The 25868-nt window shown below is 39.7% G+C and overlaps 1 protein-coding gene across 6 annotated transcripts in view; it reads right to left on the bottom strand.

The window, feature by feature from the left end:
• Positions 1-790: 790 nt before the first annotated feature.
• The window catches only part of SLC26A2 (solute carrier family 26 member 2), a 36758-nt gene continuing 11680 nt past the window's right edge, over positions 791-25868 (bottom strand). Inside the window, exons 2-6 of one of the 6 annotated variants that reach the window (XM_020964203.2) lie at positions 22580-22686; positions 20111-20251; positions 15144-15222; positions 12057-12711; positions 791-9097 (exon numbers count right to left, since the gene is read on the bottom strand). In XM_020964203.2, coding sequence (XP_020819862.1) covers positions 7577-9097; positions 12057-12686 — 2151 coding nt within the window. In that variant the 5' untranslated portion in view covers positions 12687-12711; positions 15144-15222; positions 20111-20251; positions 22580-22686 and the 3' untranslated portion in view covers positions 791-7576. Of the gene's footprint in view, positions 9098-12056; positions 12712-15143; positions 15223-20110; positions 20252-22579; positions 22690-25868 lie in introns of those variants that run through there. The other 5 variants (XM_078150515.1, XM_020964201.2, XM_020964204.2 and 2 more) reach the window with 5 other exon arrangements.

Below are 25868 nucleotides of genomic sequence, written 5' to 3'. Positions count from 1 at the left end.
TTAGCTATAGAACATAATTTGGTTTGCCTTCAACCTCTAACAAAGGAGTTGAATTCATGATATTGAGGAAGCATCTTGTTATGAAGTACTTTCACCTTCACAGTCACTTGTCTGAAAGCTGGTGTCTGTGTGGGGCTGTTAAAGTCCATTCACCCCGGAATTACCCTTCCTCCCGCCCACCCACATCCTGGGCATAGTGGTAATTTAGGCTTATAGGTAAGATCTCCCTGTACTAGTGTTAAATACTTTTTGCTTTATTCCAGAGTTTCATAATTCAATGTTTTACTTTCTGTTTTATGCAACTATTAAATGCTTGGGTTTTTTTCATACACATCTGTAGCAGAAGTTGTCAACAAAAGAAAATGTCAGTAAATAGGTTCTTATCAAGTTAAATCATCTCAAAAAACTCTCCGTCCTCTACCCCCTCCTAATGTCCACTGACTGCCAGTTCTTGTGCGTAGTTTGGTCGCTCTTGCTTGTCCTTCCTTCTCGAAGAGGATTGCCCTGACATGCAAATGAATTGGATTTGAGTGAGGGCGGGCTGTGCAAAGTCACCAGCCTCATTTGATACACATCACACACTGGCTGGGATCTCTTTTATTGTGGTGCTGATCCATAAAATGTTGCGACATATAAATACACACATACACACACACACACACACTTGTTCTTGTCCATTAAAAAAAAAAAGTGGTATTACCATATCCACCTAAGATTTTCCTAAGCAGTGATTTTTTTTTTACTCTAACCTCAAACTAATGTGTCTGGGTGTGAATTTTAGCCTTAAAAATATAATATAATAAAATTTTATTTTTAAAATAATAACATAACAGACATAAGACAATATGACAGATAATAAACATATGCTAAAAAAGAACCCCACTAAAAATATAGTACCAAACTCCCCTTAATATTAAGTATGTACTTAAAATTGTGAGCTAATATTGTATACAACAGAAATATTAAAAGCAATCCCACTAAAAACAAGAATAAATCAATGGCTATCTGTTTTCATCCCTCCTGTATAACAAAGCCTTAGAAATATTAGCCACAATAGTGAGGCATAAAAAAAGGAATAAGCTTTGTCAGTAAAGAAATTAAAATATCTCTATTTGCAAGTAACATGATTACATACCTAGAAAACTAAAAACCCTCAACAGAGAAACTCTAAAATAAAAATTACTTTAGCCAAAAATCATTTGCATTTCTATATACACCACTACCAACAACAAAAAAAAAGAGAAACTGTAGAGAAATACCATTTGTTATAATGACAAAAATATACCAAATATTTTGACACTAACCTAACATATAAAAAAGAGACATATAAAGATAACTTCAAGATTATTTTGACAGAAAGCAGAAAACTGAGTACAGCAAATATAGTTTAAAAATAATTAATTCCCAAATCAAATTATACATTCAATACAATTAATCAAGATACCAATAGTTACTATTTTGATAGCTTATTGATCAGTAGAATTTACTTCATAAAACTCAATGATAGAACATTAAATAATATCAAGAGCTATGCAAAATAAAATGAGTGAAGGGCTAGTATATTTTAAAATATATGTGTTATATGAGGCAGGTTGGCATAATGAATAGAGAGCCAATCTTAGGAAGATCTGGATTCAAGTTCCACTTCTGATCCATACTGGCTGTGTGACCCTCAGGTAACTCACTTAACTTTTAGTACCCCAGGCAACTCTAAGACTTGTTTTTTCAGTCATGTCAGACTTTGTGACCACACCTGAGGTTTTCTTGGCAAAGATACTGGAGTGGTTTGCCATTTCCTTCTCCAGTTCATTTTACAGATGAGGAAACTGAGGCAAACAGGGTTAAGTGACTGCCCAGAGTCACACAGCTATTGTCTGAGGCCAGACTTGAACTCGGAAAGATGAGTCTTCCTGACTCCAGGCCTAGAACTCTTACCTACTACCACCTAACTGCCCCAATGAAATTATAGGTTTAGTTTTAAAAATAAAACAAAACCCTCCAGTATTTATAAAAACTGGCACTGGGAAAAAATGCAAGCGTGCAGGACCGTACACACACACACACACACACATACACACACACACACACACACACACACACACACACACAAATGGAATGGAAGAGAACCCAAAAATGCAATCTAATGTACAAGAATTAGTGTGTGAGAAACCTACTAAAAAACAACAGTGGGGAATGGAAGTATCATTCAGTAAAAACTGGAGGAATGGTGGAAAATGAGTTTTAGATCCATGCCTCACATCTCAAATCCAATTAAAAGTTTATGGTAGGTTATACTACCATATACTACCATACAACCTTTTCAGTGTTGAGCACTGAAAAGAAGTTTTTAGGTATAGATGATGACAGAAGAGCGTGTTTTTCAGATCTGCACATGTCACAAAGCTAGGAGGGATTAAGTAAGTCTTTGGATAGCATAATTGGGATCTAAATAGATTAAAGGCTAAAATGGTGGACTGACAAGATGAAATCTAACAGGGATAAATAAAGTCTTGGAGTGTGTGTGTGTGTGTGTGTGTGTGTGTGTGTGTGTGTGTGTGTGTGTTTAATGTGCAAGGATAGGATGAGAAGACCTAAAAGCAGTTTATGTGGAAAGAGTAGGAATTTTAATAGACTTTGAGACTTTAGTAGTCAACAATGCATTGCTTTCTAAAACAATGGTAATATTAAAATTCATTTAGTGTTATCCCAGCTGATAAAAATAACTTTCCTTCCTTTGAAATAGCATAACCAGTCAAGTTAAACATTGATTAAATGCCTACTGTTTGCCCAGCACTGTGCTAAGTAAACCAAGGGATACAAAGGAAGGCAAAAACTGAGCCTTCCCTCAGGAAGCTCACATTCTAATTAGGAGACAACATGCAGACTATGTACGTAGGAGATATATATTTAGAGTAAATGGAAGGTAACCTCAGAAAACAGTAGCATTGAGTAGGGACCTGGGAAAACTTTTCTCAGAAGGTAGGATTTTAGCTGAGACTTGAGGAAGGCCAGGAAAACCAGGAGATGAAGATGAGGAGGAAGAGCATTCCAGACATGGAGGACAACCAGTGAGAATTCTGAATTGGAAGCTGGAGTGTCTTGTGCAAAGAACAGCAAGCAGTCCAGTGTTGCTGAATTGTAGAGGGGGTGAGGTGCAAGACTGCAACGATAGGAAGGAGCTAGGTTGTGAAGGGCTTAAAGCTGAGATGGTTTTATATCTGATCCTGAAAAGTAATAGGAAGCCACTCGAGTTTATTGAACAGGAGGGTGATATGGTCACAGAGCTAGCTGTGTTTGAAATAAGATTTGAAACTAGATCTCCATAGTTTACTAATTATTTTTCCTTGCCCTTATACCATAGAAACCTCTTCGATCTAGAAACTCACTTCGTCCCTGGACTTCCCACAATGGAAGTAGCCTCCACCTCAGGGTCTTTCCCTCTGATTATGGTTTCTCAGAACCTCCACTTTAAGGAGGCTGGCCAGGACAGCCCTATCTTCATTCCTCTCCAGGCCATCCTCCAGACTCTCTGGATTTTCTTTACCATGCTAGGTACCTTAATCTCTTGCCCCACAACCCCATACATTACTTTTATATGTTGAATATCACTTCCTTGAGGGCAGGGACTGCTTTTCTTTCTGCTAGTATTGGTATTTCCAGGACTTGGCCAGTGCCTGGCACATAGTTAAAGTGCTGAATAACTGTTGACTGACCAACGAAACATGCTGCTATACATGCATAAACACAGGTCAAATTCTACTGTACTGGGTTTGCTGTAATAAAAAATCAGCACGAGTTCTTTTAACCATTATTTGCTCTCAGTTCCACCTCCAATTAGACAGCATGTGATGGGTGGGAGTCACTATTTAAACCTGGGCTTAAGAGATCCAAGGGCTAAGGGTTTCTTTTCTTTGTATTTAGAAGGTTAGAGAAATGTTGCAAATATTAGCAACAACTAACAAGGCAAATTTAAGATAGTAAACCTACAGTGTGTTGTGATACAATGTTCTGAATAATGACACTTAAATACATCTCAATGAATTTAAGAATTCATTGAAACATCAACTTCTATAAAATTTTTACTGATAAATGGGGCCATGGCCCAGGCAACTAAGATCTAGTTACCTATGAATTGCCAGCCTACATAAGTGAGGGAGCTGCCACAGTGGGAATTCCTTGTATTGATAAAATCACAGATCTGGGCTGATTTTGATGAATTTTCCTAAATTTGTAAAAGAGAAATTAACTAACTTGATTCTTTTTTTCACTTTGAAGGGGACATAAATTCAAATGCGCAAGAACTGAGTGGGACAAAGGAACCGTGAGTTAATATGTGGTTAACGACTGGCTTATCTTTCAAACACCTTTGTCCTGTGATTCCACTTAATTCATACAGCTCTTTAAGAAATGTAAGTTCCAAGCTCACTTTTTATCACTACTGACACAGAATAAGCACTCCGTAAATGCATTTAAATTCATTAGCTATCAATCCATTTCATAATCCCAGGACACACAGTATCCGATTATTTTTATGGTGCTACAAGTATAAGCGACGAAGTACAATATTATAGTCTTAACAGCTGCTAAGACAAGTGTTTAAATTTTAAAATCTAGGACCCCACACTCTTACATCATGAGCTGAGTGAAAATACATTTTTGTTGCCATTTTTTTCCCGATTATAAAGGACTTGTTACAGTGTGTTCTTTCTAGACCACCCACTTCAGGATCCTACTGCATTCACACCCATCAGAGGAATAATTTAGTTAAGACATGCTTTCCTTCCTTCGCCATTTACATATTTTATTTTCCCCCTAGTAACAAAAACAAACGTTCAAGTGTTTTGCTACTCATAGTACACACTGCTTATGGAAAAAATGGCTGGCTATTTCACAGAGAAAAGCTATAAGAAGAAAAAAATGCCCGAAGTTTTAAACCTTTCTATAATGTTGATATTCTTCTGAAAACTGTTATCTTTTCATATGTTAAATGAAGACATTTAAAAGGATAACAATTATTAAAATTCAGTGTACTGTTAACTAAGTCATGATGTGGATCTATCAGTGGCCCTGAAACACTGACATTCAATTTTTTTTTTAAATTAAAATTTAAACTGAAATACTGGAGAAAGCACTAGAGATAGTCACCATGGGACAGGTATTTTCCCCCCACAATGAAATCCAAATTTTCTGCACATCAAGGTAATTTGTGATGTTTTCTAATTACTTCCCCAAAACTCCATTGAAAAAACTATTGCGGGGGCAGCTAAGTGTTACAGTGGACAGAGCACCAGCTCTGGAGTCAGGAGGACCTGAGTTCAAATCCAGCCTCAGATACTTAACACTTACTAGCTGTGTGACCCTGAGCAAGCCACTTGACCCCAATTGCCTCACCAAAAAAAAAAAAAGAAGAAAAGAAGAATAAGAAACTATTGCATCTTTTCTTTTTTAAATGTGTTTTTAAAATACATCATCCCACTCTGTAAGGAAGTACTTAATCTATCAAAAACAGATGAATTTAGAGGGAGCATGTTAAGAAGTAACTGTATTGGAAGGTTTCACTCTCATAAAGAAGGAACTGGCTATTCCTGAAATGTGGAATCTTCTATTTACCTGGTAAGTGGGTCAAACACAGAGCTCCACATTTTAAAAAATTATCACTCGATAAATGTGCCTTGCACATTTAATACAGTGACAACCATACTTAGGAGATTTTTACCAATTAAAAAACCATTGTGGTCAATAATCTATGAGGTACCCAAAGGGCAGATGAAAGTTCCCACAAGGGACGGTATTAGTTCGTGCCTAAATACCTATAAGTTCATTATTGGCATCATTAGGGGGCTGCATATTTATCCCCAAAACATACAACACAGTTTGCTATATGGGAGTTACTACTTGAGAATATGATTTTTATCAAAGAAAGATAATCTGTATGGCTCCTTTGCGGAAATACTATAAAAATTAATTCCAAAGAAGACCCATCAGACATTCTCTACTGCAAACTAACCTTAAAGCCATCACTTAAAGCCAGTTTAAGGTGATGAACCAAAACTTCTGTCTTCACTTAACATATTGAAAGATAATTTTTTTAGAAGAATATGAACATTATGGAAATGTTTAAAACTAAAACTTCAGGGTATATGTTTCTCCTCATAGCTTGAATCTGCATCATACCCTAGAGGTGGGGAGGGAAACAAGCACCACCTTACATGTGAGAGGCACTTAAGTATTTGTTGGGATGAACTCAGTTGGGATCTTACCCTGTGATCTAGATTCTTTTTTAAAGGTGTGTTACCAGATACCTAGAGGAAGATCACAGGACCCGAAGGAATCCTAGAGGTCTCGTAGGCCAATCCCATCATTTTAAGAAGTGAATGTTCAGTGACTTGGCCTGCATAGGTAGCAGTAGCAGGCAGGACAGCTGAGACACAAAGCCCAACTCTAACTCTAAATCTGGTGCTTGCCCCACAATGTCATCCTCATCTGAAGTGATTCCTAGGAATGTAAAGTAGACAAAAAAATTGTGAAAAATATTTAGTGGTGATGAAGTCCTTAGGAGTAAGCATGGATGACATGCCCCACATTAAAGAGGTAGAAAACAGATCCCTCAAATCGTTCTTGCTGATTTTGAAGACTCATGTACTTAGTCTAAACAAGTAAGGAAACATCAGATGACATCACACACTAGGCTGAGTCTGTATTTAGCTAGGCTCTTTGGATGCACTGGTTTTCCAAAAATGCCTTGCATTAACCTAAGTTCCTGTGATGTGTTAGCCCTATCAGAAAACAATTTCATTTAGTGGGAGGCATTTTTCTCCTAGCACGTGCTCCCAGGAGTCCTGATCAAGATACAACCTCCTGAGAATCCCCCCCTAAAAAAGAGTGCTGCTGCTGCTTTTTCAAAATGCTAAAGGTCCCACTACTATAGGTTTTGGAGAGGTAGACAGAAAAGCAAGGCACAAGAAAAAGAACTGGTTCTGGGCGACCCTGGTGATCCCAAAGCCTTTCAGCTCTTTGGTAGGAAGCAAAAGTATAGATATAAGTAAAAGCAACTGTTGTACAAACCCCCTCCCAGCATGCTCTTCCACATTACTACGAAGATGGTGGCTCTGCCATAAATTCCAAGTTCATTACCCATGAGGTCAATGAGCTGAAGAGACCTCACAGGTCATCTAGTCCAACCCCCTCACTTTGCAAATGAGTAAACTGAGGCTCACAAAGGTTGTGACTTGTCCAAGTTCACATAGGTTGGCAGTGGTAGGACTGGAACTCAGATTTCTTGATGCCTGTCTATACAACACTTGTCCCTTCTGGTATTTTTTTTAATCCCCCCGGTGTTTCCAAAAGGGGAAAAGTCCAAATACAGTTAAGCATTAAAACCATAAAACTACTTCATAAGTAGATCCCAAATGTTTTTATACCCTAGTCTGCACCAAATGGGTATAATTATTTTCCCCTAATTCTAGCTAATTACAAGCCCTGATATACCCGTATGCCTCTCCCCTAACATACATGAGAATCTCACTGACGTTATATGGTAACCCCCCCTCCCGTCTACCTTGATTTTCCCCAGTAATCAGTCAGTAGAAGTGTTTAAACCATTGGAAGCACTCAATACTTTCTGTTTTTGCAAGTCTAAGGCAAAACATAATGCTTGATGTATGCTGTAGAAGAGAAGAGTTTCCTCTTCCTTTGTGCAGTACTCTCCCCGGTACAGAGAGCTCCTCACAGAGGGATTGCATTGAGCTAGTAGAACCTGGATACCAATGTCTGCATAATCTTTGCGAACTTCTTTGAGTGTCTGGATTCCCGCTGTATCTAAAAATTGCAAGGCACTGCAGTCAATCACTATGGTATGGAGCTCTGGGGGCTCAGAAGAGAGGTTCATGGAAACTTCATCTTGATAGCCACTGAAAGTCACCATGTTCTCTTTGAGCTTTCTCTTTGCTGCCTTCTTCCGTGCTGCTTTCACTAACAGTGGGCTGACAGTCTTCTTGTACAAGGCAGATTTAAAAGATCCTTTGTTGATGTAATAGAGGGGAGCTACAAAACGGAAAATCTTAATTCCTGGTTCAGTCTGAAGGTTCTTGTAGGCACACGTGGACTCATAGATTTCAGACTCTTCCACATTACCAAGTATAGGAGCCTCTGGCTTCTGAGTACGAAGGATGACACAAAACATAGAAAAGCAGACCCCAATAAGCAGACCGATTTCAGTACTTATCAGGGCAGAGGACAGCATGGTAACAAACCAAATAACTGTGTCCATTTTGCTAATCCTCCACATCTTGGGCAGATCACCAAACTTTCGAAGAGCTCCCCGAAGATTTACAATGGTTATCACTCCAAGGACACATTTTTGTAGGGAGTAGAATAAAGGTGCTATTACAAGGAGGACCAATAAAAGAACCAACGCTGTCATCACACTAGAAACTTGAGTCTGACAGCCTGTCGACTCTTTGACTAAAGTCTTGGCAAGAGCTGCACTGGTTGTGAAGCAGTGAAAGAAGGCAGGGATGATATTACAAAAACCAATGGCATACATTTCCTGATTGGCCTTGACTATGTAGCCATGCTTCTTGGCAAACATCTCTGACAGTGACACGGTCATAGCAAAACCAATAATAGAAATAGCTATCGCATCAACTGCCACGTTAGGAATCAAGTTCCAGTCTGGTGCTTTAGGAGGCAGGAACCCAGTAGGAATGTGTCCAGATATACTAGAGGCATAATTCTCATTCAGTTTTCCAAAATGAGATGCCAGTGTAGCTGCTACAACTACTACCAGTTCAGTGGGAATTGGTGCCTTAAGCTTGGATTTGAAGTGTTCATTGAGTTCTTTGGTTGGTACAAGGACAAGAAGGCACAAAAGGCTAGTAATGAGGTCACAGAGATTGGTCTTATGAATGTTTTCGAAGATGTGTATCCAGGTAGTGATGAGAGAGCCCACACCACTACTTCGAGGGATGTTTAGTCCTAGAAGATACTTGGCCTGAGAAGTAAGGATGGTAAAGGAGGTACCAGTGACAAATCCACTCAGCAAGGCATCAGACAGGTAGACGGAGACAAAGCCCACTTGAAACAAGCCCATCGCTATCTGAAAGGAATCACATAAGAGGTTAAACACATGCAGACCTTTCTCAACTGGAAAGGAGTGCTTGTAAATCTTATAATTCTGCCTTCTTTTCTGTCATTTGTCTTAGATACCCTTCTTTGGTACTTAAGGGTTTGTAATTTTGTTGGCATGAGTACTTCCTCCACCAACACAGATTGCAACTTAGTAAATTGTCCTTGAAAGTTAAGGCCAAAAAAAAAAAAAGAAAAAGAAAAGAAAGGAAAAAAAAATCAGCTGTTGCCTATCTGCTAATGAATTTTTCTGAACTTAAGCTAGTCTCCCAAAGACAGACAATAGGCCACTGCAGAACACAGACTAGAAACTTTTCTAGCTTTGGTATGACCTGGCAGAGTATGTATTCTGGTGCTGAAATAGTTTATAAAACACAGGCTCAACTGTACGCCATAACAGGGCATCTTCACAGGATTTAAGTGGAAGTCCTACTAATTTTCAAAATTAATTGGACTTTGTCACTTCTGAAGTTTTCCTGTCTTTATTCTTTCTCTTTCTTCTCTCCTTATAATTTTGTTCTCTTCCTTATCCTTTCTCTTCACAGAGATAACCCGATTTAGATAGACATCAAGGGAAGGCAGAAACAGACCCCAGGACTTGCCATCCTCCCTCTACTTTGCTTCTTCCCCAGCACCAAACAAAACAAGTTAACTTATATGACTGTTAACTATCACCCTTTATAACTCAATTTATATCACTTATTTTTAAGCTTCCTAAGTGTTTTGCTCATATTTTATGAGGAAATGGTGCAAATATTACTACTCCCATTTTACAGATAAGGAAAGTGAGGCTCAAAGAATAGAAAAGGCTTGATCACAATCATAGGGAAATGGGGTGGGGGGAAGGGGGAGGAGGGAATAAGAATTTATATAGTGTCTGCTATGTGCCAGGCACTATGCTAAGTGCTTTATAAATATTATCTCCCTTGATCCTCACAACAATCCTGTGAAGTGGGTGCTGTTATTTTACAGTTGAGGAAACTGAGGAAGACAGAAATTAAGTGACTTGCCCAAGGTTACACAACTAGTAAGTGTCTGAGGCAGAACTGAACTCAGGTCTTCTGGTTCCAGGTCTAGTGCTTTATCCACTAAGCCACCTAGCTAAGCTAGGACAGCTAGTAAAAGTAGTAAAGCTAGAACTCAAACGAGGTCTTTTCAGTTCTAAATCTACTGTCCATTTCACTATGCTGTCTCCCTAGCCCCTAACACCTCCAAATACTTGAGAGAAAATCAAGATTTAGAAAATTCCTGATGTAAACTAGCAAGGACATTATGATAATTAGGGGAATCCCAGAAGTCACCAAGAAAAAAATTCACTTGTGGGGCTTACTGGCCCTGGAGTCAGGAGGACCTGAGTTCAAATGTGACCTCAGACACTTACTAGCTGTGTGACCCTGGCCAAGTCACTTAACCCCGATTGCCCTCCCCTTCCCACAAAAAAAATAAAATTCCGCTTCTAATTCCCAGATGGGTTCTTTGCCAGGTGTCATCTACAAAGGTTAATCTACATTAATATAAATGCCAGTTTGAAATTAAATTTTGAATTGAAATTAACTTTGTAAAATTACAAAATCACCTTAAGTTAAAACTTAAAACCATCTTTGTTTATGTTGTACTAATCAAGTATTGTTAACAAGACAGAATCAGTGATTGTCAACAGGTATTAAAAGAGGATCTTGTTGGAAAATTACAATTATGCCTAACACATATACAGTAAAGTAATATCATGTGGCCCAAAAAAACTCCCTATTTTAGTCTTTAAATAATTAAAAGGGAATCATATGAAAGAGACATTTGAAGTGTTCTGTTTGGCTTTCGAAGACAAAGTGAGGACCAAAAGAAACACAGTTTGTTACAATAGAAAGAAAAGCTCAAAAGCAGACTGGGCTCTCTTAGGAAACAGTGAATCCTCTGTCACTAGAGCTCTCTCCAAAGTTTGGACAACCACTTATCAGGGATTTTGCCGAGGGGATTCAAGTTTCTGGTAAGAATTAGGCTAAATGACCCCTGATATCCCTTAAAATGATAAGATTTTCTGATCCCATGAAGTGGAATTAACTGAGTTTTATGAGCTCTTAGAATGTGAAGCTGGAAGACGCCTAAAAATATACATATAGTCCAACTGCCTCATTTTCCAAATGAGGAAAAGTGAGGAGTAGAGAGGGAAAGTAACATGCCTGATGTCAGATAAACTGCAGAGATGTGATCTAAATCATATCCTGAATCAAGTGATTTTTCTCACTGTGTCACCTATGACGTGTCCCTTTAAAATGGGGTTTCAGTGGGGCAAGGAGGGTGGAGGTGGGAGGAAATCCAACAAGGGTGATAGCGGGTACTTTGGTGGGTATGTGCTTTTGTTGGTGTTGGGCCTCTCTTCAGCAGCACAAAAGTGCTGACCTCTCACACGTTCCATATGCAATTCTTGTCCGTGTTTTCCCATAAATTCACCATAATGAATTTACCCAACATGCTGGAGGCCTTCTTCTTGTTCTATTAATATCTCAGGGATATCACTGCACCATTTGAGCTTACCATCTGTCATTCTCAACATGAGACTGGCCCACCACCTCTTCTAGTCTATACACTTAATAGGGTTTTTTTGTGCACCAAAGTCATCAGTGGTAATATGCCTATTTAAAAACCCACTAACACTTTCCACTTCAGGAGCAATGATCTGTGCTGTTTCCAGAGCATTTGATACCTCAGCACCTCCTCAAGATGATCAATTAGAGATCACAAGACAATGTGAGATAACAATGAACAATAAGTTAAATTCTGGCAAACACAAACTCATAAAGCAAAGGATTTTTTAAAATAACAGCAGCTTACATTTGTATAATGCTCTACAATTATAAGGAGTTTTCTAGACATAATGACTCACAGTAAATTATTATTTTTGCCAAGAACCTGTTTGTTCTACCATTTCTTACCTGATAAACTCCAGCTATGAAAGTTACTGTTGTGCCAACAGTAATTGCGTAGCAGCTTCTATCACAGATCTGTCCTGAGGTTTGGTTCGCAGCTGGAGTGATGACACTTTCATTTATATGATTAAAAAGGTCAGGTTGAACTGTATATTCCATCCCATACCCAGCTTTGTGTACCTCCCGTTCTACCACTTCACCAATCATGAGGCACAACACTCCAAAAATACCCACTGAAATGTGTCTGGATGTCCCAAATAAGAAATAAATTATCGCAGCAAAAAAAGAAGTGTACAGACCATAAATTGGCTCTTGGCCTGCCAGAAGGGAATATGCAATGGACTGTGGGACTAATAAGATGCCTACAATCAAACCAGACATTATATCTCCAAGGAGGCATTTTTTCAGGTCATACTTAGGGAGCCACTGCAAGACTGGCATGAATCCGAAAATCCAGCTTTTGGCTTTGGCTGGGCTACAGCAGCAATTCTTCTTCAACTGTTTGACCACACATCCTTGAAAGTCAATATTCTTTTTCTCCTGAGGCTCCAGGAGGACTCTGCAGTAATGACGGTCATCACCTTTAGCAAGGTCACTGGATGAATTGACATACTGATCTTCTTCTTTGTCTGACATTTCTAGAGATGAGTACTTCAGATTCCTAATATACAAGGAATAATAATATTAACCAAGAAAGCATTTATACACAATTAAGCATTTCAATTCAATTTGACAGATCTTTACTAAGCACTTACTATGTGCAAAGCACTGAGCTAAGTACTGGCCTACAGAGATAAAAGCAAGACAGCCTCTGAAGTCAGGGAGCTTACAGTCTACTGGGGAGACAGAATACACACACACAAATAAAGTATACACAAAAAAGAACTCTGAACAATACTGTGACCAACAATAATTCGAAAAGATTGACGATGAATGTCTCCCAAATGTCTGTAGGTGTAGAACAGAGCATATATCTCCAGACAGGACCACAACCTAAATTTGTTTTGTTTAACTATGCTTTTCTTACAAGAGAGAGCTTTTATTCAGGGATATGGTAGGGATACTGATTGGAAAAAGGAGAAGAAAGGAAAAAAGAACACCAATAAGCATTTGTAAAATGTACAGGAAAGAGAATGGGGTTCAAAAAGGGACACAGATTAACAGGATATACTGGATATGGAATAACAAGTTATTACTGTATAAAATTTAGTGTATGTTAAAATATTAAAGCTGTATGTAATGAATTTGTGGTTTTATGTACAAGTTCCATTTTCTGGCCTTATTTAAGTGTGGAATGTTCATGTTTGTGTCCATACCCTTTGACCCAGCAATATCACTACTAGATCTGCACCCCAAAGACATCAAAGAAAGAGGAAAAGGGTTGATATGCATGAAAATGTTTATAACAGCCCTTTTAGTAGTGGCAAAGAACCTTAAACTAAGGGGTGCTTCTCAGTTGGGGAACTGCTAAGAAACAATTATGGTTTATAAAAGTAAGGGAGTATGATTATGCTACTGGAAATGAAGTGGCTAGTTTCGCTGACACCTAGGAAGCCTCATTTGAACTGATACAGAGTGAAATAAGCAGAAGCAGTAGAACAATTTATACAATAACAATAATATTATAAAGGTAAACAACTTTTAATGATATAAGAATTCTGATCAATGCAAATGAAAAACCACAGTTCCAGAGGGCTCATGATGAAAAGTGATAGCCACCTCTAGACAGTCAGTCACTGTCAATAAACATTTAAGTGTTAAGTGCCTGCTATATATGCCAGGCCCTGTACTGATACACAGAGAGGCAAAAGACTGTCTGGACAGTCCCTGTCCAAATTCATGATGTAATAGGGGACACAGCATGCAAACAGCTATATACAAACAAGCTACTTCAGGATAAATAGGAATAATCAATAGAGGAAGGGTACTAGAATTAAAAGGGATTGGGGAAAAGCTTCCTATGGAAGGTGAGATATTAGCTAGACTTAGCCAGGGAAGCCAGGAGGTGGAGATGGGAAGGGACAGCATTCCGTACACGAGGGACAGCTAGTGAAAATGCCCAGAGTTGGGAGACGGAACGAACGTCTTGTTCAAGGAACATCAGAGAGACCAGTGTCCCTAGGTGAAAGAGTAGGTTGTAGGGGGGAAGGTGTAGGACGACTGGAAAGCTGAAGGGAGGGGCGCTAGATTATAAACAGCTTTAAATACCAAAGGATTTTATACTTGATCTTGGAGGTGATAAGAAGCCATTGAAGTTTTTTTAAGTAGAGGAATGACATGGTTGAACCTGAGTTTTAGGAAAAGAGAGGGTAAGCAATCAGGGCACAGATTGAAACTTGTATTTTTGGGATATGTCCAATGTGTTTTGTCTGACCATGCATACTTGTATCAAGGGTTTTGTCCTTTTTTTCAGCGGGGTAGGGAGGAGGTAGAAGAGACAACAGGTGTGTTTCTGTTAATCAAAAAAAATTTAATTTATTTAAAAAAAAGAAATGTTAAGTTTGTTGATGATTTTCTGGTACACATACACACACACACACACACACACACACACACACACACACACACACACACACACAAGGAGGTAGAAGGGAATGTTAATAACCAGAGAGATCTTTTATAAGAGGTGACATTGGGGCAGCTAGGTAGTTCAGTAGATACAGCACCAGCCCTGAAGTCAAGAGGACCTGAGTTCAAATCTGGCCTCAGAACAAACACTTGAAACTTACTAGCTGTGTGACCGTGGGCAAGTCACTTAACCCCAATTGCCTAAAAATAAAAAAAAATTTTAAATAAATAAAAATAAAAAGATAAGAAGTGACATCAGAACTGTGCTTTGAAGGAAGATGTGATAAAAAGTTGGACATGACTGAAATGACTCAGTAACAACAAGGATTTTGAGAGATGGAGGTGAGGAGGGAGAGCATTTCCAAGCATGGTATTTACCCACGCAAAAGCATGGACAGGGAGAGGTGGAATATTGTACACAAAGAACAGTAAACAGGCCAGTTCAGCAGGAATAATACTAAATCAATCTGAACAGAGAGACTGGGGCCAGATTATGAATGAATGAAAATACATTTAAGTACTTACTATGTATTAAGAACTGTTCTAAGCAGTAGGAATATCAATAGAAAAAGCAAGAGAGTCCTCTTCTCAAGGTGCTCACACTCTAATTGGAAGAAACAACACATAAAAGAGAGTTCGGTTGCTGGGCAGACCGAAATGTCCAAAAGTCCTAAGGGTATATCAGAGGGCTGATGGGCAAGGCCTGAGGATCTTTAGGTCACACAGTTGGGTCAAATTAGTACTAGAGGACTGCAGGGAATAGAGGCAGGGCAGATGGTTAGGAAAATTGTGGACTATTCCTAACTGTCCCTAGTGAAAATGGTTCTTCCTGCTAGAAGAGCTCTAGGATGGCCCTGGGCCAAGGGAAGGGACAAAGAAGTTTCCCCCAGTAGTGGCAGGTCTTCCAGCTTCTGACTGACTAAAACACCAGAGTTGGATTCATGTTTTGTTCTAGAGGCAATAAACTCTAGAATAGTCCCTTTTTCTAGCGGGGAAGTGGCATGGTCAGTGGCATGGTCAGTGCCATGCTTTAGAAATACTGATTTGGCAGCTGTGTGGAAGATAAATTGGAAAGGAGAAAAACTGGAAGCTGGGAGGCCAATTAGGAGACTATTTCAATAGTCAAGGTGGTGGCTGTGTTGAATGAAGAGATAGGGGAAGATGTAAGAGATGTTATGAAGGTAAAATTAACAAGCTTGGCAATTGATGATATGGAGGAGGGGAGAATTTCTCATCATTATTCTCATCAAGGCTATAAAGAAAATGGGTGAATTTTATAGAAAATAACCCTATTTTTCCTGGTCGTTATATCAGAATCGGCCCTTTCCCTTGGCTCAGGACTGTCCCAGAACCCATTCAACAGGAAGATCCACTGTCCCCAGGGGTGTCCTTCCCCCTATATGTTCCCTTCTCACCTCCCTCCCCTCACAGAACCCAAGAAGGGTGCCTTCCCTTCTCTCTCCAGCCCCCAAACCACAGACCTTGGCATGCCTTAGATGAGATGGGAGTCAACTTTATCCCTTACTGGTATTACAGAGGACCACCAGCCCTTACCTGCTACTGCATCGCCCCCCCCTTAAAATAAAGTTTTATTAATACCTTGTTTTTCCCTGGCTAAAACTTCTCCCGGTATCTCTCCCCTTTCTGTCCCCTCTCCAGAGAGCCATCCCATACAAAAAGTATTTTTTTAAAGACAAAAAAACAATAGTACTGAAAAGTACTATCAAAAACATCCGAAAACATAGGTAGAAAAGGCCACTCACGGACCTACCACCTCTGCAAAACAGCAGAATGGCAGTGTCTTCTCCTAGCTCTTTTCTGAGACCATTCTTTTTGATTTTCCAATACTCACTTTGAATTATTTTGTGGTGGTTTTGGGTTTTTTTTTCCATTTACATACATAGTCACATACTGTTTCCTTAGCTCTGCTTACTTCACACTGCTTCAATTCATACAGGTCTTTTCATGCTTCTTTTATTCACCATATTCATCATTTCTTACAGCACAGTAATATTCCATTATGTTCATATATTACAAGTTGGTTAGCCATTCTCCAGCCTCCACTTTATTTCTAATGCTTTACCCTCACAAAAAGTGCTGCTTTAAATGTTTTGGTGTATTTGGAGGTTTTCTTATTAGTGACCTCCTTAGGCTACAAACCCAGTAATGAATGTTGATTCAAAGGGCATGAACATTTTCGTCGCTTCATTTGCATGAGTCCAGATTGCTTCCCAAAATGGCTGTACAGACACACAGCTCCACTAACACTGTATTAGTGCGTCTATCTACTCCCAAGCCGTCCAACGTGACTAGTCCTATGTTGTTGCTTCAAACCTGAGATTTGCTGAAATGAGTTTGGATTGGGGGATGTTTGGGGGGGGAAGCTAACCTATCTATGGGTGGGAACTTTGAGATAAAGCAGGGCTGGACAGGGCTCCACATTGGGACGAGGGGAGCAGAGAAGGCTATGGATACCCAAAAGAAAACATAAGGGCAGGTGACAGGGACAGGCGGGCCAGTAAGCAGGAAGGCACCAAAGATCCCCTGTTCCACCTGGCAGTTTGCTTTGGCCTCTGCTCGGTATGCCACTGGCAAATCATCTGCCAGCAAGCACTTAACAGATACTTGTTGACTAACTTACTGCAGCAACCTTGTGAGAGTCACCCTGGCCTCCCTTTCTAGGGCTCAGGAGTTCCCAAATCGTAGCCTTCCAGCAGCTCCCTGGTCTGTCTACTGCAGAGCAACCACCCTAATAACTAAAGGGTCAAAGGGACTTTTCTCCAGTCTTAGCTCGAGCCCAGGTAAACTGGAAATAAAAAAGAAAATAAATGAAAGTAGCAGAGTTAAGTACAAAGCACACATCTGCAATAATCTCAGGGCCCTATGTGTTCTCTTCTGTGTACCTTCTGTGTACCTTCAGTGTTTCTCTTCCTTATTCCCTTTTTACAACCCTCTTGGACCTGAATCTGACAGGTTCATCTTAAGTCCCTGGAACTACCTGGCTACTTACTCTTCTCCCAGGCAATTCTCCTGCCCTTCCACCACTCTTTTCCTCTTAGTCCTACAATGATTTTCTAAAATTTGATCTCCCTGTTTATGCAAGGTAGGTCTCCTGCCTATCAGGGCCAGGCTGGCAGGTAGGCAAGCCAACATAAATAGATCATTAGCATCCAGGCACTAAAACAAAGTCTTTTCAATTTACTTCCTGACAAACATCCGGGCTCTCTGGTGAACTGATCAGTTATATTGCCACAGGCACAGTCATTTAATAATAGGAGACACAGGATATGATAGAGGAAGCATAGCACTGGGGTTAGGGAGTGGGAATACTAAAAACCCTACTGGCTGTGTGACCTTGGGCCATGGTCTCCTCATCTATGACACAGAAGGGGAGGGAGAGGACAAGAATCATTTCTTGCTCTGAAATTCTGTAATTAGATCACACAGAATCCCACGTGAGGGCACTAAAGGCCAGGCCTCTCCCATCTTCCTGAAGGACAAGTGATGCTGCTCCTTTGAAGTCTTTTCCAGCTCTAGAGCTAGGACTCTGTAATCCTTCATAACATAAGAGTCTTCATATCCTGGGGAGTAGAAAAGGACCCCAGGAGAGGCCCTGAGTTGACAAGAGGCTAGAAGAAGTTCCCTCTCCCGAAAAATAATTCCATAGCACATCCCTTTGTCTTCTTTTATTTTATTTTATTTTTTTTGGCTAGGCAATGGGGTTAAGTGACTTGGCCAGGGTCCCACAGCTAGTAAGTGTTATGTGTTTGAGGCCGGATTTGAACTCAGGTCCTCCTGAATCCAAAGCCAGTGCTCTACCTACTGCGCCACCTCACTGCCCCTGCCTTTGTCTTCTTTTACCATAAGTAGCACAACACAGGAGATGGAATGGTGGACTTAAGATCAGGAGACACAGTTTCTAATCCTATTTCAAACACAGCTGTGTCCATGAGCAAGTTACAAAAGCTCAATCTCATCGTTTGTAAAAGTATTGTCATAATGCTTATATTAGCTACCTTACATCACTATTGTGAAGCAAACACATTGCCAACTTACACACAAACGTGAGTTTAAAATCCAATTCCTCTTAGTAAGGCACAACCCTAACACTCATGCGCATCTTAATATGAATTTGTTATCTGACAATCTTGTTGCTTCAAACATGAGATTTGCTGAAATTGTGATTGAGGAGTGGTTGGGAGGGGAAGCTAACCTACGGGGGTGGGGAGTCTGAGGCACAGCAAGGCTGACCAGGACTCCACTGGGATGAGGAAAGCAGAAAAGGCTCTGGATAGCCAAAAGGAAATACAAGGGCAGAGGGCAGGGACCCAGGGGCCAGCAAGTAGGAAGGCACCAAAGACACCTTGTCCTACTTGGCAGTTTGCTTTGGACGCTGGCGGGTGTGCCGCTAGCAAATCATCTGCCAGAGGGCAGTTACCACACCTGGTCTCCTGCATAAACGTGAAACTGGGCACAAAGGAAGTTGAAATATTGGCCATATTCTTTAACCGGTGGTAAAATGTTAAAAAGGTTTAACTCTATAAGTACTATTTGCTGGCCACAAGTTGTTTATTATTTAGTTAGGCAGATAAGACATTAGTGTGAACCAATTAGATAACTAACACATCATGTAATTTTTTAAAACTGCGCAGCATAGACAGAAAATAAAAACAAGAGAATCTAGAAAAGGGGAAGACCTATATGACCAGAAATCAGGAGAAATTATTTCCTAAATGAGATGGGACTTAAAAGGGAAAACAGATTACCTGCTATTTTGGATCATTCACTGCTCCCCACATCAACAGGGAAAACATAATGCTAACTACGCCTGAAAAATAAAAAATAGCAAGCTCCTTGCCCTTTTTAGATTGGTAAGGAGGCAAATAGTCTGCCGTGTATGAAACCCTGGATTAACAAATACAGTGCTAGGAGGTTAAATGTTCTGATGGTTACCTATAACTATGACCATTATAATACAAAAACAATTAAATAAAAAGATCCCCAAACAGAGCAACTAGCCAAGAATTACTTTTCTCGGCAATAAAAGTTGCAAAGCAGGTTTGTTAAATAATGAACACAAACAGAATACACAGAATAAAAAAGTCTAATTTTCTCTTACTGGCTAGTATCCATCACAGACATACAATGTGGTTAAAAAAAAAGTTTCAAGGTAGCCATCTTTCTCTGTAATACAGTGCAATAAGTAAATAATGAAAGTTTGATTCAATTATCGAGAATTCAGATAATTTATCAGAAATATCTATAAAGTATCATTGGAGTACCTGACTGAATAAAAAGTTCCAAGAACCCAGGATCTTTTGAATGGTATGTGATATGAAGGGAGATAGATAAATTCTACATAATTATAATTATCTGAGTAAGTAATATTCTGAACAAAGTTCTGAGACAGTTCTTAAACACAACGGTGATAAGGAGTTAGACTGGGTTCTAACCATATGTGACTGGCTCTTCTTCCCATTTTCTGCACCTACCTAAGGACTAAAATTTATTGGGTATGGAAGAAATCTCACTTTTCTTCTTGGGATTCTTGTGCAGAATTTTCACTTGTCCACAGCCTTTAAAGATGTGGATGATTCCTTGCCCAGGGACACGTAGGTATGACTTCTCTTTCCCTGTTGCAAGGATAAAGAGAAAAGATCTAGAATTAAGATGTGTACTCTGTAGGTTTTTTTAAAAGATGGTTTTCATTTTAAACCTTCATTTGATTTACATAGCAGAAACTATTACTTTTTGCTGGCTGATTCTTGAAATTGGTATGGATTTTCTACAATAAAATTCCAAATTTTTTTGAAAAATCAAAGTGAAATAATGTAATTTGAATCCATTACCTGGGGAATTACAAGTAGGTACAGTCATATCATTACTATAAACTTGCATAATTACTTGATCGTTAATATTGTTTTAAATGATTTTTCAGTGGACTGATTTCATCTGAATACCCTTTATCACTTTCATCTAGAAAACAGAAAGCTGGGCAGCACTTGAATTACAAACTACTTGGTTCCACTGATCTGGTCGGAATATACTCAGAGACAAAAGTCCAGGATCCTTAAACTTTAAATTCTCAACCAAGATTTCTACTTCTCAACCTCTGCTCCACTTATGATTCCTAACAATAACTGGAAATGTAGCCTTTTCTTCTACACGTAAGCACAATCCAATGAATCCTCGGCTACTTAAAGGACAGACTTCCAAACCTATTTACCTTGGGCAAATCCCCTTCTCCTCTGGGTCTCAGTCTCCTCATTTATAAAAGGAAGGGTTTGGACTAGACAATCTCAAAGTGCCCTTTCCAGAATTATAATTCTAAGTATTGGGAAGAAAGGTGCTAGACTTCCGGGGAAACTTGAAAGAGCTGAAGAGTCAGAAAGGACACTTGATATAGTATGACTGGTCAGTTTTCTGCAGAGAGGTAAAGAATCACCTCTGATGAAAGAGAAATCCTTTTGTTTCCAAAAAATAAAAGGGAGAAATGAAAGGAAACAACAGTGGTGAAAAGCTGAGAGAAGGAGAGGGGAAGGCAGGAGAAAGGAGAATGTATGGAAATCAGAAGTCTGGAGTATAGTATTAAGTGGCAGATACAGATGAAAACCAGTGACCACAAAGAAGCCGATGAAGGAACTGCTCTGTACTCTGATTGGAACAAAGCCCCCTGTACTTCACAGTTCAAATAGCAGAGCTCCTGAAGCATTAAGTTGGGGGGGGGGGCGTTGTTTGTCCTTTGTTCTCGAAGAGGACCATGACATCAGGGAGGTGATGCCACGACATGCAAGTGAATCTGATTTAAGTGAGAGAGGGCTGTGCAGAATCATCAGCCTCACTTTCTTCTCCAGAACCATCTGGGTCCAGTGACAAAATATAGATCAGGATACCTGCAGACAGGGCTAGATGCACCTTTTTAATCTAAGGTCTTTAACAGGTCTCAGTTTTACTAAGGCAATGCCCATTCAGCGAATTAAGATTAGGTAAAAAATTGAGGCAGAGAATAGTCTCTTTTACCTAGTTAAAAAAAAAAATCAATCTGGGAGGAGAAGACCCTCAGGGTTTCTGGCCAAAAGAGAAATAATTACTATTTACATTCACTTTGAGCCAATCAGGGCTCAAATAATGACTGAGTGTGGCTTGGCCTGGGACCGGTCTATTGTTGGCCAATCAATGAGAGCCAGAGTGATTTGGGTTTAAGGCACTGTCCACTGCCAGACCGGCCAGGAAGCGCACTGGCGTCTGATCTTGGAAGCTAAGCAGGGTCAGGCCTGGTTAGTGGAGGGTAGCAGGGAAGTGTTAAAGAGTTGATAAGTGCTCCCTTTGGGTAATTATGGGAGACTGGAGACAGGGGTCACAGGAGGTGGGAAAGCAGAGCCAGGTAGGTACTGAACTTTCTGGAAGGAGATGACAGCAACAAGCTCTAGACAGGATGGTATGAGTTTTAAAGGAATATACAAGATTCTTGAGTGATTGTGACAGAGAAAGAATCTGAAAGTGGGGCTGGAGAAGCAGAACATGCCAACCCCTCCTTCTGGCCCGGTTTGTTGGGGGCATGAGAGAAGGAGCAGCCAACCTTGGAGAAAGGGCCAGGAGATGTTGTGTCTTCAGGAAAAAGCTAGGTTTCATTGAATACCAGAAGATGAAAAGAATAATAGAGGACAGAGATCTAAGATGAAGAGGAGTTTTACAGTGATTTTCAGAGGACACCGTGAAAAGGGAGGGCAGAAGGGGACAGGGCCTGGGGAGGGAAGGGAATATGGATGGCAGCTGGGTACACTCCCTAGGTCAAGTAGTGCATCGAGGCAATTTGACACCTTGGGTAGGCAGGATCCTAGAGAGAGGTGTGTGATGGTTACACGAGAAGGTAGCAGCCTCAGAGGAGGTCAGGGAAAAGGGAGGTGGAAGGTCCTAGGGCCAGTACTCCATGGGAAAGAAGAGGAAAGAGGAAAGCATACCTTTCCAGATGTCAGCTCAGTGGGGTTGCTGCTGATTGTATCATGCTAGTGACAGCAAAGTCCATGTATGCAGTGGGAATGCACTTATGGAAAATTTGCATAACATTCTAGGTGACAAGAAAGGGGAGAGGTATTCAATAAATACAGTAGTAGTATAAGGACAAACAATCATTCAGCCCACATCCCACACAATTTACATCTGCCTCTGCATTGTAAAACAATAACTTAAGAATGCAGAGTAATGGGGGCAGCTAGGTGGCGCAGTGGATAGAGCACTGGCCTTGAAGTCAGGAGGACCTGAGTTCAAATCCAGCCTCAGACCAAACACTTGTCACTTACTAGCTTTGTGACCCTGGGCAGGTCACTTAACCCCAATTGCCTTTTAAAAAAAAAAGAATGCAGAGCAATTAAAGTATAGTTTCTAAAGATTTCTATCAAATAAGTTCAAATAAACAAGCTTCTGCTAGTCTTCAGCTATCTAGAATGACTCATTCTGGTGGAGTTGTGAATTGATTCAACCATTCTAGAGAGCAATTTGGAACTACGTCCGAAGGGCTATAAAACTTTGACCCAGCAATACTACCACAAAGTCTGTATCCCAAAGAGATAAAAAGAAAAGGACTTATATGTACACAAATACTTATAGTAGTTCTTTTTGTGGTTTGGAAATTATGGGGATGCCCCTCAGCTGGGGAATGGCTGAACAAATTTTGGTATATGATTGTGATGGAATATTGTTGTGCCATAAGAAATGATCAGCAGAATGGTTTCAGAAAAACCTGGGAAGACTTATATGAACTGATGCAATGATCAACTGTGAATGATTTGGCTATAATGGTCCAAGACAATTCTGAAGGACTTATGATGAAAAATGCTAAACCTCCAGTGAAAGAAATGATGGAGTCTGAATGCAGATTGAAGCATACTTTTTTATTTTCTTTATTTTTCGGGGGGGGGGGGTTGTCTGCATTTTCTTTTGCAACATGGCTAATATGGAAATGTTTTACATGACTGTACATGTATAATCTATATCAAATTGCTTGTCTTCTCAAGGATGGGTGAAGGAATGGAGGAAGAGAATTTGAAACTCAAATTATTTTTTTTTAAATAATGCTAAGGGTTTTTTTACATGTAACTGAGAAAAAAAATTAAAGTAAAAAAACTTAAAATGATTCATTCCCAACCCAGATAGCTGAGGTTTTACCCTAGCTGAAACCTGATATTTTATACTAAGAAAATCTCTCTATGCAGAAATAACTACATCGTAGCACTTCACATAAAGGATTTATAACTAGTAAGGACACGTACTTGCACTGTACTCAAGTTATATTAGGAATCAAGTACAACATCTGTGAGGAAAAAAAATAATCATTAAACAAAGTGAAACCCATTTACTTGAATTTAAGCCTCTAGAGAAAAGGCTTGGCAGGTTCCACCAAGCTATAAATCCTTCTAGTCTAGAGGTATCATGGCATATGATGGGGAAAGCACCAGAGACCTGGGTTAGAATCCTGACCTCTGACATTTACTAAGAGTGTCACTATGGGTAATCTTTCTGAATGCCAATTTACTTATCTGTAAAAATAATCATTGTACTAAATATCTCACAGGACTGTTGAGAGGAAAACATGATGTAGCTAAGTAAAAATGATTGTTATGTGGAAGCATATTAATAACCTTTTTATTTCAACTGAAAATATTAAGAAATAAGCCTCCAATCTTAAGTCCTTTGCAGATGTTTCCCCCTTACCTTATACCAAATCTCTTTCTTTGAGGAAAGTGTATAAAAGATCAAGAATAAAAGTGAGGGCTTGGAAGAGACAAAGGTAGATACCAAACATACAATGAGAAATCTCTCTGTGTAGTTAAGACCATTGCCTTCCCCCTTTCCCATGAGGGGGTTAATTATGACTCACTTAAAATCAGGTCACTGGCTTTTTTCCCAAATTTCCTGAAGAGATTTGGAATTGATCAAAGGGAGGAGGTCCCTTTAAAGGCATCCCCTCAATTTCTAATTCTTTGCCACCACAAAAAGAGCTACTATTAATATTTTTGTACATATAAGTCCTCTTCCTTTGATCTCTTTGGGATATAGACCTAGTGGTAGTATTGCTGGGTCAAAGGGTATACACAGCTTTACAGTCTCTTGGACATAGTTCCGAACTGCTCTCCAGAATGGTTGTATCAGTTCACAACTCCACCAACAGTGCTGAAGGACTCATTCTGGATAGCTGAAGGCTAGAAGAAACTTTTTCATTTGAACTTCTTTGATAGAAATATTTAGAAACTGTACTTTAATTACTCTGCATTCTTAAGTTATTGTTTTGCAATGCAGAGGCAGATGTAGATTGTGTGGGACATGGTGACCAGCTGGAGGAAAGCCCTTGAAGGGTATGGTCAAAGAGATGAGTAGTTTTAGGAGAATGATTCTCTAGGAGTGTTCATTCTGTAAAGACTGAGTGACTAGATGAAGTAGAATGTAAACTCAAAGCTATATTTTTTATCATGGCGACATTTTCCTTAAAGATTCCTTTAAATGTTACTACAGAATGTCTTGTGTTAGAGAGATGTCCCAGGGCATGAGGGAACTCTGCCAGTTTGGACATTTCCCTCCAAAGTAGAACAATGCTTGAATTGAGAATCAAGTCAAATGGATAAAAATTGTTGATGACAGACTTGTGCCTAAAATGCAGAATATAGTATCACTAATTTTTCTTCAGCAATGATCAAACCATCATCAGGTCCAGGCGACCCGCCTAGCTATGTTAGGGGAGGCCTATCACCAGAAAGTGGGCCAAAAATGAATGATTTTTTTTTCTGGTTTCTCGAAGCACGTAAGCATTGAGGAGTTCACAATGATGAAGCCATAAATCTTGACACAGAAGAATCACAGAGTTAGAAGCAGCCCCAGAGACCATCTACTTCAACTCCTACCTTAACAAGAATTTTCTCTACTATAACACTGGCAAATGGACACCTCAGTTTCACTTGAAGATCTCCAGTGATGTGGTACCTACCACCATTTCCAGAGACCACCCATTCTATTTTTAGATAGCTCTATTAATTTTTTCTGTACATTCAGCCTACATATGCCTCTGCAATTTCTATACACTACTCCCACTTGTGCTTTGGTAGGCCAAGGAGAACCAAATCTAATCTACCTTCTACATGACGGCCCTTCAGATAGCTGAAGAGAGCCAAGATGCCCCACCTCCTAACTCTTCTCCATGCTAAATAACCCCAGTTCCTTCAAATGATCCTTACAGAGCATGCTCACCAGTCCCTTCAC

This window comes from Phascolarctos cinereus, unplaced genomic scaffold (assembly GCF_003287225.1).
Source record: "Phascolarctos cinereus isolate Bilbo 61053 unplaced genomic scaffold, phaCin_HiC Scaffold_2;HRSCAF=192, whole genome shotgun sequence".
Lineage (NCBI taxonomy): Eukaryota > Metazoa > Chordata > Mammalia > Diprotodontia > Phascolarctidae > Phascolarctos > Phascolarctos cinereus.
This window is presented reverse-complemented; position numbering and strand designations above follow the sequence as displayed.